The following is a 16,850-nucleotide window of genomic DNA, read 5'->3' on the forward strand; positions in this document are numbered from 1 at the left end:
CAGTGGTGGAACTCTGATTCAACCTCTCAGTTACCAATCTTGGACTTGGAGAGTCACAGCATTTGAGGGTTTACTTGTTCTTGTCCCTTTTTCATTTGGGGAGTTTTAGCCAGCTCTTTCTTGCCTTGTTTCTGATATGTTCCCTTACCTGGTATGTTCCGTAGTGTATTCCCTTACATTTCTTCCCTGAGTCTGTCTTCAGTATAAACAGAGCCAGTTCCAAGATATCTTATTCTCTTATTTGACGTATTACATTGCAGATTTGTGTGTGTGTGTGTGTGTGTGTGTGTGTGAGAGAGAGAGAGAGAGAGAGAGAGAGAGAGAGAGAGAGAGAAAGACTTTTATAGGAACAGCTCAACTAAACTCTTTTATTTTAGTGTAAACTCTTTACCCAGACGTTACCTCTGGTCCCATGAAGAATGACTTGGAAGGAGAGAAGATCAGATTAGCCTTGGGACATTCTGGAAATCATGGTTGACGAGGCATCTGAAAGTGGGAGGATGATAGAGGAAAAGTTAAATGCGACATAATTTTCCCTCAGGATGTGGGTCTTTTGTTGGTTATTACCAATATCTCATGGTGAATGGCCTTAGTGAGTGCTTTCTTTTGTAGAAACCATAATGCATGTTGACATAGTGAGGGAACTTGGGGAGGTGGAGAGAGTTGGTAAGGAGATAAGTAGGTCAAATATTGGATCCCGTTCTTTTGGGAGGGGAAGAAGATGTTCTGCTATTATAATTTAAGAGCATATATAACTGGAGTTTTTGACCTACTCCTTTTTTCCACTTTGCAGTTAATATTAATAGCTTACTGGAAGTAGGAGAGACATCCTTATATTGCTTTACTATATAAGATTCATTAAGACTAGGGAGAATTATTATCAGAAAAAGTAATCTATGGTAAAGGATTTTAACTGATATCAGGAATTGTATTTATTCATTGCATTTCTTGTCTTGCATATTTTGGGCCATAGTATGGTTAAGAGATACTGTTTTTATATTTGGGAAGATTCCTTCACTTACTATTCTATAATATGTTTTCCTACAGAGGATTTTGGTATAAATACATCCTTTGTTTGGGTTGCAGATATTTTTATTGCCATTATACCTCAGTTTGGAATGGTTGTTATTTTCAAATTATTGCTGTTTTTCTCTTTGGGGGAAACGATGTCATGTAGAAATAAGACAAATATTTGTAATATGGGGATTATCTTTTGTATGTCACTGTTATTAAATGAAAGATGGTCTCTCGCTCTCTTTTTTTTTGGGGGGGGGGAGCTGTACCCGTGGCATGTGGAAGTTCCTAGGCCAGGGATTGAACCTGCCTCACAGCAGCAACCCAAGCCACTGCAATGACAATGTTGGATCCTTAATGCACTACACCACAAGGAAACTCCCAAGATTGTCTCTTTTTGAAGTAATCTATTTTAAAAATTTATTTTGTTTTTTAATATTTTCTGAAATCAGGGTATGTCTTTCAGTTACTTGTTGGTATAATGGCTAATTAAGCAAAGTTTTTCTTTCCTAGCTGTACTGGAAGTAATAGCAAGTCTTAACAGTGAGATATTGAATTTGATGAAATACAGCAGTTTGCATTTCAGATTACTCGTGGTTGACTCCCTGAAACACTGAGAAACAGAAATGCTGAGGTGGTGCTGAGGTTGGTAGACTGATGAGTAGCACTGAGGAAGATAAGCAGAATATTTTTTCTCTCTCTTTCTCTTTTTTTAATGACTTTTTTCATATTCTCATCTCGTTCTTGACAAAAGGATCAGGAGATTGTAAGGCCTTTAAACCAAACATAATAATGAACATTCTCAGTGTATAGGCTTCATTAAAAGACCTGAGGGGAGTCATAAAGTGAATGTTCTTGTCCTCTCACCTCCAGAGGCTTTGCAGAATTTGCCCTTTGCCCTCTCCTAGTCTGTATTCTCCGTCAAAGATTTCATTCCCTCTTGTTTATTCCTGCTCTTCTCTTCCTCCCTTGTCTGTTCTGAGTCTTTTAAATTAATTAATTAAATTAATAGACTTTTGGGAGTTCCAGTTGTGGTGCAGTGGTTAACGTATCTGACTAGGCACCATGAGGTTTTGGGTTCGATCCCTGGCCTTGCTTAGCGGGTTAAGGATCTGGCGTTGCTGTGGCTCGGGTGTAGGCTGGCAGCTACAGCTCCAATGAGACCCCTCGCCTAGGAACCTCCATATGCCTTGGGTGCCGCCCTAAAAAGATTTAAAAAAAATTTAATTAATTAATTAATAGACTTTTGGGGAGCGGATTTAGTTTTATAGGAGAGTAGAAAGTACAAAGAGTTCCCATGTTCCCAAGTTGCCTCTATTATTAACATCTTGTGTGGTGTGGTACATTTATTATAATTGATAAGCCAATATTAATACATTATTATTAATTAAAGTCCATAGATTTCCTTAGGTTTTCTCTTTGTCTTGTACATTCTATGGGTTTTGACAAATGTGTAATGATAGGTATCCATCATGATAGTATCATACAGAATAATTTCCCTGCCTAAAACTCCCCTGTGCATTACTTATTCATGTCTTCTTTTTTCCTTCCTCCCTCTAGCCCCTGGCAACCTGTTTTTTCTCTCTCTCTATAGTTTTGCCTTTTCCAGAATGTCATATGCTTGGATTCCATACAGTTTTGTAGCTTTTTCAGGTTGGCTTCTTTTACCTAGCCATACTCTTTTCAGGTTCTCTGTCTCTCTCCCTCTTTTTTTTTTTTGGCTGGATAGCACATTTCTTTTTAATGCTGAATAATGTTCCATTGTATGACTGTAGCATAGCTTGTTTATCCATTTACGGATAAGCTTCCAAGTTTGGCATTTATGGATAACAAGTGAGCCTTTCATAAAACCCAAATATGATTTCAAGTGCTTTAAGTCAGCCATAAAGAAAAAGTTGAGCTAATTCAGTATCTTGAACCTTAAAAAATGATAGCTCTTTTACCTTGGTATCAAAAATTTCTAGTTGAATAATCAGCTCATAACAGTGCTCAGGGGTTATGTGTGTGTGTAATGACAATGTGAAAAAGGAAGGGGTTATAGAAGAGAAGAAGAAGGCAAAAGAATTATATATTAAGATAATTTTTGGAAAATGAGATGGTCTGAAAATTCAACTGGAAATTCAAATGGACACTAAGATGTTCAGGGCTCTGAATTAAACAATTAATTTGAGAACAGTCCAGAGCAAAAGTATCATCAAGCTGGCCCAGAAGTGAGGTCAGTAGGTCTGTTTCACTCTATGTGCAATGGGATGGTAGGGAAAAAGTAGAGCTTATTTTTTAGAAAAGAATTAAAGACAAGTTTTATAAAATAGAGAACTGGCCAGTTGATGATCAGAGGGTGGAGGTTAGATATTGACATCAGGAAAATAATTGAACAAAATCTATCGATAATTGGCTTTATTTCATTTCGTTTCGTTTATTTGATTTGGCCAAGGTGTACAGTGGCTTGATATGGGATCTCAGCTCCCAGACCAGGGATTGAACTTGGGTGCCAGTGGTGAAAGCACAGAATCCTAACCAGTAGACCATCAGGGGACTCTTCTTTATTTTCTGTTCTTGAGTTAAATTTTTTTACTTAGTAAAAATGTTATTGTGAAAAAGTTATTTTGTTACTGGATTTAAGACGTGAATATTTTGATTTAAAAATTTTGTGACATCTAAGGAATATAGAGATTAATGAGCTATAGAGTCATTTGAATGTCTGAAATATTTTAGTTTTAGAAATATTTTTAAATTTTTTTATTGTAATTGATTTACAGTGTTCTCAATTTCTGCTGTACAGCAAAGTGACTCAGTCATACACACACATGTATATATACACATATTCATTTTTCTCATATTAACTTCCATCATGTTATACCACAAGTCATTGGATATAGTTCCCTGTGTTATACAACAGGACCTCATTGCTTATCCATTCTAAGTATAATGGTTTGCATCTACTAACTCCCAGTCCATCCCACTCCTTTTCCCTCCGCCTTGGGAACCACAAGTCTGCTTTCCATGTCTCTGTGTCTATGTCTGTTCTGTAGGTATGTTCATCTCTGCCATATTTTAGATTCCACGTATGTGTGATATCATATAGTATTTGTCTTTTTCTTTCAGACTTACTTCACTTAGTAGAAAACCTCTAGTTCCATCATGTTGCTGCAAATGGCATTATTTTGTTCTTCTGATGGCTGAGTAGTAGTCCATTGTGTATATATACCACATCTTCTTAAGCCATTCCTCTTTTGATGGGCATTTAGGTTGTTTCCATGTCTTGGCTATTGTGAATAGTGCTGCAGTGAACACAAGGGTGCATATATCTTTTTGAATGAAAGTTTTATCTGGATAGATGCCCAGGAATGGGATTGCTGGGTCATATGATAGCTCTGTATTTAGTTTTCTGTTGGTTTTCTACAACAGTTGTACCAATTTACATTGCTTTTTGTGTGTGTGTGTGTGTGTCTTTTGTCTTTTGTCTTTTTGTTGTTGTTGTTGTTGTTGCTATTTCTTGGGCCGCTCCCGAGGCATATGGAGGTTCCCAGGCTAGGGGTTGAATCGGAGCTGTAGCCGCCGGCCTACGCCAGAGCCACAGCAACGCGGGATCCGAGCCGCGTCTGCAACCTACACCACAGCTCACGGCAACGCCGGATCGTTAACTGAACCCGCAACCTCATGGTTCCTAGTCGGATTCATTAACCACTGCGCCACGACAGGAACTCCCCAATTTACATTTCTACCTGCAGTGCAGGGGGGTTCTCTTTTCTCCACACTCTCTCCAGAATATATTTGTTGACTTGTTAATGACCATTCTGATGGGTGTGAGGTGGTACTTCATTGTAGTTTTGATTTGCATTTCTCTAGTAATTAGTGATGTTGAGCATTTTTTCATGTGCCTGTTGGCCATCTGTATGTTTTCTTTGGAGAAATGTCTATTTAGGTCTTCTGCCCATTTTTCAATTGGATTGTTTATTTGTTTTTGTTTTTTGTTTTTTTGCTGTTGAGTTGTATGAAGAGTTTGTATATTGTGGAGATCAACCCCTTGTTGGTTTGCAACTATTTTCTCCCATTCTGCAAGTTATTTATTTATTTATTTATTTAATGGTTTCCTTTGCTGTGCACAAGCTTGTAAAATTTGATTAGGTCCCATTGGTTTATTTTTGTTTTTATTTTTATTGCCTTGGGAGACTGACTTAAGAAAACAATTGATGTTAGAGAATGTTTTGCCTATGTTCTCTTCTAGGAGTTTTATGATGTCTTGTCTTATGTTTAAGTCTTCAAGCCATTTTGAGTTTATTTTTGTGTATGGTGTGAGGGTGTCTTCTAATATCATTGACTTATATGTAGCCGTCTAGCACTACATGCTGAAGAGACTGTCTTTTCCCCATTTTATGTTCTTTTCTCCTTTGTTGAAGATTAATTGATTGTAGGTGTCCGGGTTTATTTCTGGGCTCTCTATTCTGTTCTGTTGGTCTGTATGTCTGTTTTGGTACCAGTACCACACTGCCTTGATTACTGTAGCTGGGAGAGTTATGCCTCCTGCTTGGTTTTTGTTCCTCAGGATTGCTTTGGCAATTCTGGGTCTTTTATGGTTCTCTATGTATTTTTGGATTGTTTGTTCTAGTTCTGTGAAAAATGTCAGGGGTAATTTGTTAGGGATTGCATTGAATCTGTAGATTGCTTTGGGTAATATGGCCATTTTAAACTATTAATTCTTCCAATCCAGGAGCATGGAATACCTTTCCATTTCTTTGAATCATCTTTAATTTCCTTGATAATGTTTTATAGTTCTCAGCATATAAGTCTTTCACCTCCTTGGTTAGTTTTATTTGTAGGTATTTAATTTTTTGGGGGGGGGTGCAATTTTAAAAGGTATTTTATATTTTGGAGTTCCTGTTGTGGCTCAGCAGAAAAAATTTGACTAGTATCCATGAGGATGCAGGTTCAGTCCCTGGCCTTGCTCAGTGGGTTAAGGATCCAGTGTTGCCATGAGCTCTGGTGTAGGTCGCAGATGTGGCTTGGCTCTGGCATTGCTATGGCTGTGGTGTAGGCCAGCACCTGCATCTCCTATTCAAACCCTAGCCTGGGAACCTCCATATACCTAGGGGTGTGGTCCTAAAAAGACAAAAAAAAAAAGTATTATATTTTTATACTCCTTTTCAATATTTCATTGTTAGTATACAGAAGTGCAACCAGTTTCTGAATGTTTATCTTATATCCTGCTGCTTTGCTGAATTCATTAATCAGTTCAAGTACTTTTTGTGTGGCATCTTTTAAGGCTTTCTGTATATTGTATCATGTAGTGATACTGCATATAGTGACAGTTTTACCTCTTTTCTTCCATTTTGGATACCTTTTATTTCTTTAGTTTGTCTGATTGCCATGGCTAGGACTTCTATATTGAATAAAGTGGAAAGAGTGGACATCCTTGTATTGATCCAGATCTTAGTGAGAAGGCTTTCAGCTTTTCTCTGTTGAGTATTATATTGGTTGTGGGTTTGTCATAAATGGCTTTTATTATGTTATGTTCCCTCTATACCCATTCTGGTAAGAGTTTTTATCATGAATGGATGTTGGATTTTGTCAAATGCTTTTTCTGCATCTGTTGAGATGATCATGTGGTTTTTGACTTTTGTTAATGTGGTGTATGACATTGATTGATTTGAGTTTGTTGAACCATCCTTGTGAACTTGGGGCAAATCCCACTTGGTTGTGGTGTATGATCTTTTTTATAGTTGTTGGACTTGGGTAAATTTTTGTTGAGAATTTTTGCATTTATATGCATCAAAGATATTGGCTTATAATTTTTTTTAGTAGTATTTTTTCTGATTTTGGTATTAGGGTGATGGAGTATTCCTTCTTCTTCAGTCTTTTTTTTTTTTGTCTTTTTGCCATTTCTTGGGCCGCTCCCGCGGCATATGGAGGTTCCCAGGCTAGGGGTCTAATCGGAGCTGTAGCCACTAGTCTACACCAGAGCCACAGCAATGTGGGATCCGAGCCGTGTCTGCAACCTACACCACAGCTCACGGCAACACCGGATTGTTAACCCACTGAGCAAGGGCAGGGACCGAACCCGCGACCTCATGGTTCCTAGTTGGATTCGTTAACCACTGAGCCACGACGGGAACTCCTTCAGTCTTTTTTTTAACATTTAAGAAGGATGGGTATAAGTTTATCTTTATATGTTTGGTAGAATTTGCTTGAGAAGCCCTCTGGTCCTGGACTTTTATTTGTAGGGAGTGTTTTTATTACATATTTAATTTTATTTCTAGTGATGGGTCTGTTCAAATGATCTATTTCTTCTCGATTCAGTTTTGGTGTTCTATATGTCCATTTCTTCTAGTTTGTCAAATTTGTTGGCATGCAATTATTCGTAGTATTCTTTTATGGCTTTTGGTATTTCTGTAGTATCCATTGTGATTTTTCTTCTTTTTCATTTCTTATTTTATTTGGGTTCTCTCTCCCTTCTTCTTGGTGAGTCTGGCCAGAGGTTTGTCAATTTCGTTTACCCTTTCAAAGAACCAGCTCTTGGTTTTATTGATTTTTTTTCCTGCTGTTTTTTTTTAATCCCTATTTTATTGATTTCTCCTCTGATCTTTATGATTTCCTTCCTTCTGCTGACTTTAGGTTTTGTTTGTTCTTTTTTCTAATTCTTTTAGGTGGTAGGTTAAGCTTTCGATTTGAGATTTTTCTTCTCTTTTGAGGAAGGCCTGTATTGCTATGAACTTCCTTCTTAGAACGCTTTTGTGGCATCCCATAAATTTTGGATGGTTGCGTTTTCATTGTCATTTGTCTTGAGGCATTTTTAAATTTGGCTTTTGATCTTGTTGACCCATTTGTTTTTTAGTAGCATGTTGTTTAGTCCCTATGTAGTCAGTTTTTTCTCAACTATAGAAATCTTTTCCTGTAGTTGATTTCTAGTTTCATGCCATTGTGGTCAGGGAACATGCTTGAAATAATTTCTATATTATTCTATACTTTTAAATTTGTTGCGCTTAGTTCTATGCCTTAAAACCACTCTTTTAAGCAAGTTTGAAATACTAGTATGCTTCCAAGGGTCAACAACCAATTTGAAATCATGGAGTTTCTAGACTCTAATCCTGATTCAAATAAATACTTGTTTGGTCAAGTTATTTATGGTAATGCCTTTGTGATTTACTCCATTTGTCAATAAATTCAGGAACACCATATATTTCATAGGTATTTCATTTCCATGTTTATACGTGCCACATGCTAAATATTTTAGGGAAAACAGCAATGAATGAGACTGCCGCCTCTGTTTATATAGGGCATGCCTAAATGTGGAAAAAATTAGGAAGGAGGAAAATGTCAAGTTGTAATAAATGCTCAAAGAGTTTTAAAGAAGGGTGGTATTACATTCAGCTATTGTGGGTCAAGAAATTTGTATGGAAGTTTTGTCATTTTAGTTTTGCGTTAGAAAACTAGTTAAGGGTCAAATTTGTTGATATAGGAGAGAAACAGCATTCTAGAAAGCAATTCATGTTCATTTAGAAGAATTTGGGAAAGGATATATAAGGCTGAAAAGGTGATTAGGGTCAGATTATGGAAAGCTATTCATGCCAGAGTATAAAGACATTTTTTTAATTAAGTAGAAATAGAGAATAGTTTTCTGGGAAATAAATGAGCTAGTACTAATAGAAAGAAAAGAAGAGTGTTTTTCTTCCTAATTTTTGCAATTTGTTGATTTGCTTATGAAGTATTTTAGAATTAGGAGTTCCCTGGTGGCTCAATGGGTTATGGATTCACCACTGTCACTGCTGTTGCATGGGTTCAGTCCCTGGCCCAGGAACTTCCACATGTCTCAGGTTCAACCAAAAAAAAAAAAAAAAAGAAAGAAAAGCCTTATGTAAGTTGACTGTCGTTCTTGTACTCTGCGTCAGCATTATAAAGATGTTCTACTGTAACTACAGGCAGTATTTACCAAACTATCTTATACTTTTATAGCCTTATTGATATGCTGAGGTTTTATTGTTCTTACATGAATTTTTAATATACTTAGCTTTCTGTTATTTACTTATTTATTTGCTTTTAAGGGCTGCATGTGTTGTACATGCAAGTTCCCAGGCTAGGGGTCAAATCGGAGCTGTAGCTGCCAGCCAACACCATAACTGCAGCAATGCGAGATCCGAGCCACATCTGCGACCCACTCGACAGCTCATGGCAATGCTGGATCCTTAACCTACTGAGCAAAGTCAGGGATTGAACCCATGACCTCATGGATACTAGTCGGGTTTGTTACCATTGGGCCAAAGCAGGAACTCAGCTTTCTCTTATTTTAAACTAGGTTGTCTTCTTTTTAAAAAGAATGTATTTGCTTTGTTTTGCTGTAGAACTGTGGCTGCTGAAGTAAGGAAGCAGATCTCTGGACAGTACAGTGGTTCTCCCCAGCTGCTCAAAAACCTCAACATTGTTGGCAATATATCCCATCACACCACAGTAAGTAGCATATTTAAAATGTGGCATGTTACTCTTGTATTCCAAGAAGGCCATCCACAAAGAGTGGAATAATCAGAGCCAGGAGATTGGGTTCCATCACTAGTCTCCCTAACAACCTTACTTGTTGCTAACTTACTCTTTCCTGAAATTTGAGTTAGGGGAGCATTAGGACGTGTTATGGAAGTATTAATTTCCTAGTCAGTTTTGAAACTTCATATTCAGGATTTAGTCAACTCTGGAATTTTACAATTAGAATATCCCAGACCCCAGGTGATTCATCATATGAAAATTTAGGAAGCTATTCTAGAAATAATAGGTAATAGGTATTAAAATAATTATTAAATAATTATGTAGATTTGCATTATTATCTATCTCCTTTAACAAAAAGGAATATGTATGCACGCACATACACACACTCACACAGAGGGTGAGAGAGATGCATAGTTATATATAGTTACTGCTTTAAGCCAGTATCAGAGACATAAATGGATGTTTTCTTATCAGAGATTGGCATGAGGATAATCACTTTTGATAAAAATTGACTTATTAGTTATAGCAGGAATATTAATTAAAAACATATCTCCATTTGTCAAAAACTAAAAAAGTAGTTAAGAATGACTTGGGTGAAGTTATGTGAACACTTTTCATTTAGCTATGAAATGGTACTGATTGTTGAACAAACAGTGTGTATCAGAGCCTAATAGTTTGATTGGCTTTTATTTTTTTTTCATGAATTTTTTTTTTAATTGAGGTATAAATCATATACCCTATCATTCATCCACTTAAAGCATACAGTCCAGTGGCTTGTAGTATATTCACGGTTGTGTGACCATCATCCTTATTCTTTTTTTTTTTTTTTTTTTTTTTTGTCTTTTTGCCATTTCTTGGGCCGCTCCCATGGCATATGGAGGTTCCTAGGCTAGGGGTCTAATCGGAGCCGTAGCCACCAGCCTACGCCAGAGCCACAGCAACGCGGGATCCGAGCTGCGTCTGCAACCTACACCACAGCTCACGGCAACGCCGGATCGTTAACCCACTGAGCAAGGGCAGGGACCGAACCCGCAACCTCATGGTTCCTAGTCGGATTCGTTAACCACTGCGCCACCACGGGAACTCCCTGATTGGCTTTTAATGACATGTTTGTTGCTAATGTTTGTGTTACTGGAATTTTAAAACATGGAGTTTAGTTTTAGCAACATCAACATGTTGATTGGAGAAATTTTAGAATGTATAGATTTCTTGGTGACGTACGTGTCCATGGAGATGAGTCTTCTAATACCCTCTCCGTGTCTTGACCTCCTCCTTTCTAATGATTTCCTGCATCCTGTGTTACACCTTAACTATTCACTCCCATAGTCATACCCCAGACTTAGTTGTTTTGAATAACTGTAATCTCAGTTTTATGCCTCTTGTTCTCTCACTACCACTTCTTATCTTTCTTGATCTCTCGTTCTGGTTCTCTGACTCCAACTGTCCTTCAACCCCACTTGGACCGACGATACTTGATCCTACTAAATTTTTTCTGTCTCTCACCCCTTGATGTCCTCTTTTCTCGTCTTAACCAAACTTAAATTCTTTGTTGATCATTATAATTACTCTCTTGTATGTACCCTTGACTTCTTTAACTTCTCATGCCAGTGACAAAATCTCAGTGCTTTTTAACTCCAACCTTCTGCTTATTTACTTCATACGTGTACTCGTGCAGCTGAGTGTGGCTGGAGGAAAACACAGTCCCATTGATTGGTCTCGCTTTAAATTTATGACCACTAACTCATGAAGGCTTTAACATTGCCAGTCTCTTCATTCTCCCGCGATTTTAGTTGACTCATTTCATGCCTCCTACTCTTTCTTTAAAACTCTAATTGCTCGTTTCTCTTTCATTCTTAGGATGATTTGAGTTCCTCTTTCACTGAGAAAATTGAGTAGTCAGAAGGGACTTCTACATATTCTTACCACCTTGTGTATTCAACTTTCATCATCTGTACTCATGTTGCCTATTTATCTGCAGTTACCGTAGATAACCGCTAGCAAACTAGATCCCACCTTCTCTCAATCACCCAAATACAGTACTTTGGAATTCTCCCTTCTTTTTCGTCTTTTTTTTTTGTTGTTATTTCTAGCGCTGCACCTGCGGCATATGGAGGTTCCCAGGCTAGGGATCGAATTGGAGCTGTAGCCTCCAGCCTACACCAGAGCCACAGCAATGCAGGATCCGAGCTGCATCTGCGACCTACACCACAGCTCATGGCAACACTAGAACTTCAGCCCACTGAGCGAGGCCAGGGATTGAACCTGCAACCTCATGGTTCCTAGTTGGATTCGTTAACCACTGAGCCACGATGGGAACTCCCTCCCTTCTTTTTTATATCATCACTTTTTCTCTCTACTGGATCATTCCCATCAATATACAAACATGCTATTATTTCTCCCACTTTAAAAAAATCCTGCTTTTTTGTCCCACTTTCTCATCGTTCTCCAACCTCCAATATTTCTTTGCTCTTCTTTGCAACAAAATTATTTCCAGGGGTTGTCAGAGTTGGCTGACATCAACTTGTCTTGTACTCTCTCTGAAGAAGTTCTTTTTAAATTACGGAAATCTTCTAACATACACAGCATGGTATAAACATTGACATCTTAAAATTTAACCTCAATGCTGTTATCACTCTTAACAAAATTAGCTGTACGTAGTTCTAGGTATCATCTAATATCCAGTGGATGTTAAATTTTCTCAATTATTTTGCACATATTTTTTTGTAGTTGGTTTATTCAAATTGGGATCAAACAAAATCCGCAGATAGATTTTGATCTTAGATCACTTATGTTTAAAAGGGGGGGGGCTGTTTCTCCCTCCTCTAACCTTTTTTTTTTTTTAAATTGAAGTATGGCTGATTCACAATATTAAATAAGTTTCAGTTGTATAGCACAGTAGTTCATTCTTTTTAAAGGTTGTACTCAGTTCATACCTATTATGAAATACTGGCTACTTTGCCTTTGCTATACAGTATATCCTTGTAACATATTTCTTTTATACACACTAATTTGTACCTCTTAAAATTTCTATCCCTATCTTGCTACCCCCCACCCAACTGGTAGCTGGTTAGTTTATTCTATCTGTGTCTGTTTCTCTTTTGTTATATTCATTAATTTGTTTCATTTTCTAGATTCCACATATAAGTGATATTGTAAAATATTTGTCTCTCTGTCTGACTTATTTCACTAAAAATGATACCCCCCAAATCTATCCATGCCATTGCTTATATGGTCAGCTAGTACTCTACAAGGAAGGCAAGAACATCCAGTGGGGAAAGGGTAGTGTCTTCAACAAATCGTGTTGGGAAAACTAGATAAAAACATGCAGAGCAATGGATTTGGTCCTTTATCTAACACCGCTCACAAAAATTACCATGAAATGGATCAAAGTCTTAACCATAAGACCTGATACTGTAAAACTCTTAGAAGAAAATGTAGAGAAGAAATTCCTTAATACTGGTCTTAGAGATGATTTTTTTTTTTTTTTTATGACGCCAAAGGTACAAACACCAAAAGCAAAAAGCAACAAATTGGGATTACATCACATTTTAAAAGCTTTTTCATAGCAAAAGAAACAATTAACAAAATGAAAAGACAAGCAAGCTATGGGAGAAAAACATTTTGCAAATCAAATATCAGATAAGGGGTTAATAGCCAAAATATATAAAGAACTTGTACAACTCAATAACAAAGACAAACAATCCAATTAAAAAAATGGGCAGAAGAACTAAATAGACATTTTTCCAAAAAAGTCATCCAAATTACCAACAGATACATGAAAAGGTGCTCAACATCACTAACAGGGAGATGCAAATTAAAACTGCAATAAGATATTACCTCACACGTTAGAATGGTTATCATCAAGAAGGCAAGAGATAACAAGCATTGGGAAGATGTGGAGAAAAGGGAACCTTTGTGCCGCATTGGTGGGAGTGTAAAGTGGTGTAGCCCCTGTGGAAAACAGTACAGAGGTTCCTCAAAAAACTGAAAGTAGAACTACCATGTGACCCAGCAGTTCTGCTTCTAGGTATTTATCCAAGGAAAACCAAAACACTGATTTGATAAGGTACATGCACTCCAGTGTTCATAACAGTTATTCACAGTAGCCAAGATATGGAAGCAACTTAAGTGTCCATCAACAGATGAATGGATAAAGAAGAGGTGGTATATTACACACACACACACACACACACACACACACACACACACACTCACACACACACACACACACACAATGGAATACTACTCCCTCCCCCAACTTTTAACTTTGTTTTTATGCCATTGACTTGTTGAGGAAATTGGATTAGTTGTCTTACAGAATTTCTTGCTTTTTTGGATTTTATCTTTACTTCCTTATAGACTTGTTTCTCTATCTCCTGTATTTCCTATAACTGATTAGATTCTGGTTCAACTTTTTTGAAATTTCTTCCTGGTAGACTTGTTTCTCTATCTTCTGTATTTCCTGTATCTGATTGGATTCTGGTTAAACTTTTTTTTTTTCCCCCCAGAACTTTTTTTTTTTTTTCAGATTTATTTGACATACCATACAATTCACCCACTTAATTTACAATTCAGTGGATTTAATGTATGTGCAACCATCACAACAGTCAATTAAAAACATCATTATCTCCTTAGAAAGAAACTCTTTGTCTATTACCCTTTTATCCCTCTTCCCTCTGGCCCAGAATAACCACTAATCAAATATCAGAATTTTGATAGCACACCAGAAGGGATTGAAAGAGATCTTAACATTAAACACATCAGTCAAAATTCCAGGGCAGTGATAGTTGAAGTAAGATAGTGCCTCACATTGCCTGTGCTTCTTGTTGTCATTACTGCCCAGTCACACTCTGTTATATAATCATGTTGCAATTTCTTCCTTTGTATCTGTAAGTACAGGATCTTTCTTTGGAGTCTTGCAAAATAATTTATAGTTGTAAGCAGCTTATCCTTACATCCCACGATTAACCTAGGCAGTTTTCTCTGATGGGAATAAAAGAGAATGGAGACAATTGTTGTAAAAATAAATTTATTTCCTTGCTCCAAGTCTAGCTAATATTACACCTAGAAAGCCATTGGCTTTCTGTGTGAGTTTGGAAAACAAGATCATATATCATATCTATGATTTAGTGTTTTTTTAGGCTTTCTCCCATACCCTAACTCTTACTCTTGGTATGGTTTGTCCTTCTTTGAGGAAAGGTCACTTTTGAATTAGACATACGTGAGGACTCCCAGCTTTTGTCATTGTTTTCATTGAGTATTCATTTGTGACAATTTGAATACTAAAAAATGATGTATTGCCCCAGAAATAATGGTTAGGTGGATAGGCATTGACTTACAAAGTTTTTAAAAAATGCTCATTTAAATTTTATGTTGTAAAATATACATCACATAAAATTTATTGCAAAAAAAAATAAAATTCTGGAGTTCCCATTGTGGTGCAGCAGAAATGAATCTGACTAGGAACCATGAGGTTGAGGGTTCATTCCCTAGCCTCACTCAGTGGGTTAAGGATCTGGTGTTGCTGTGAGCTGTGGTGTAGGTTGCAGACGTGGCTCAGATCTGTCGTTGCTGTGGATGTAGTGTAGGCTGGCAGCTGTAGCTCTGATTTGACCTGTAGCCTGGGAACCTCCATATGCCATGAGTGTGGCCCTAAAAAGCAAAAAACCAAAAAAAAAAAAATTATCAGTTTAACCATTTCTTTCTTTTCTTTTCTTTTTTTTTTTTTAGCTGCACCCTCAGCATGTGGAAGTTGCCAGGGATCAAACCTGAGCCATAGCAGTGTCAACACCGAGTCCTTAATAGCTAGGCCACCAGGGAACTCCCCTTTAACCATTTTTAAGTGTATAGTCCGGTGGCATTAAGTACATTCACACTGTTGTGCAACTATCACTGCTATCCACCACCACTATCCATTTCCAGAACTTTTCTTTTTTCCTTCCTTTCCTTTGGCCACACCTATGGCATGTGGAAGTTCCTGGGCCAGGGATCAAACCTGCACCACAGCAGCTGTCTGAGCCCCTGTAGTGACAATGCTTGATCTTTACTTAATCTGTTGCACCACAAGGGAACTCCAGGAACTTTTCAATTAGCCCAAACTGAAACTCTATATTCATTAAACAATATTCATATTACCCTGTCCTCCCAACCCCCAGTAACCTCTATTCTATTTCCTGACTCTCTGAATTTGTCTATTATATGTACCTCATGTAAGTGGAATAATATGCTATTTGTCTTTTTGTGTTTGGCTTGTTTCACTCAGCATGTCTTCAAGATTCATCCTTGTTGTAGCATTGTGTTGGAATTTCATTTTTTAAGGCTGAATAATATGCCATTGTATGTGTGTAACACATTTTGTTTATCCATTCATCTGTTGATGGACATTGGTTTGTTTTCCCCTTCTGGCTATTGATAATGATGCTGCTGTGAACATGAGTGTGTGAATATCTGTTTGAATCTCTATTTTTAAGTGTATGTACTGGAAGTGGCACTCGTGGATCATAGGATAATTCTGTATGTTTTGGTAATTGTTTTTTTTCAGAACTATCAAATTGTTTTCCACAGCAGCTGTTCCATTTTATAGTCCTACCAGCAGTGCCTAAGATTTCCAATTTCTCTATATCCTCTCCTACACTTGTTATTTTCCATTTTTTGGTAATAGCCATCATAATGGGTGTGAAGTAGTATCTTGTGTTATTGATTTGCATTTTCCTCAATCCTACTAATTTTGTTATGTATTTTCATTTAGTTCAATATAATTTTAAAATTTGACTATTTAGACTTCTATGACTCATGGATTATTTGGAATTGTGTTTAGTTTCCTAGTGCTTAGAAGTTTTGCTCTCAGCTTTCTGTTGCTAATTTCTAGTTTGATTTCATTAAGGTCAGAGATTACACTCTGATTTCAATTCTTTTAAATTTGTGGAGGTTTATTTTAGGGTTCAGGATATAGTCTATCCTGGTATTGACTTTTTGGGCCTTTGTTGTCATTGGGTGAACTCTTCTATAAATGTCAATTAGATCCTGTTGGCTGATGGTACTGTTAATTTCACCATGTCCTTGTTGGTTTTCTGTCTGGTTTTCTTTTGAGTTGTTGAGAGAGAGAGAGAGTGGTCTTGATGAGGTCTCCAAATCAAATGTAACTGTAGATATATCTTATTTCTGCTTTCAGTTCTATCAGTTTTTGCTTCACATAGTTTATAACTTTTGTTTATTACATGCACATTTAAGATTGCTACGGATCATAGCTGTTATCATCGGGTAATGTTCCTCTTTATCAGTGCCTTTTTTTGCACTGAAGTCAGAATACTTTACTGGTATTAATATAGCCACTTCTGCTTTCTTTTGATTAATATACATGTGGT

The 16,850-nt window shown here is 37.1% G+C and overlaps 1 protein-coding gene across 10 annotated transcripts in view; it reads left to right on the plus strand.

Moving 5' to 3' along the window:
- DOCK7 (dedicator of cytokinesis 7) overlaps positions 1–16,850 on the plus strand; it is a 226,479-nt gene that overhangs the window by 21,827 nt on the left and 187,802 nt on the right. For all 10 annotated transcript variants that reach the window (XR_002345166.1, XM_021096552.1, XM_021096544.1 and 7 more), the window contains exon 2: positions 9,351–9,456. Coding sequence is in view for 9 of the 10 variants with exons in the window: in XM_021096552.1 (XP_020952211.1) it covers positions 9,351–9,456 (106 nt within the window). In the remaining variant the exon portion in view is untranslated. The remainder of the gene's footprint in view (positions 1–9,350; positions 9,457–16,850) is intronic.

Source organism: Sus scrofa, chromosome 6 (assembly GCF_000003025.6).
Source record: "Sus scrofa isolate TJ Tabasco breed Duroc chromosome 6, Sscrofa11.1, whole genome shotgun sequence".
NCBI lineage: Eukaryota > Metazoa > Chordata > Mammalia > Artiodactyla > Suidae > Sus > Sus scrofa.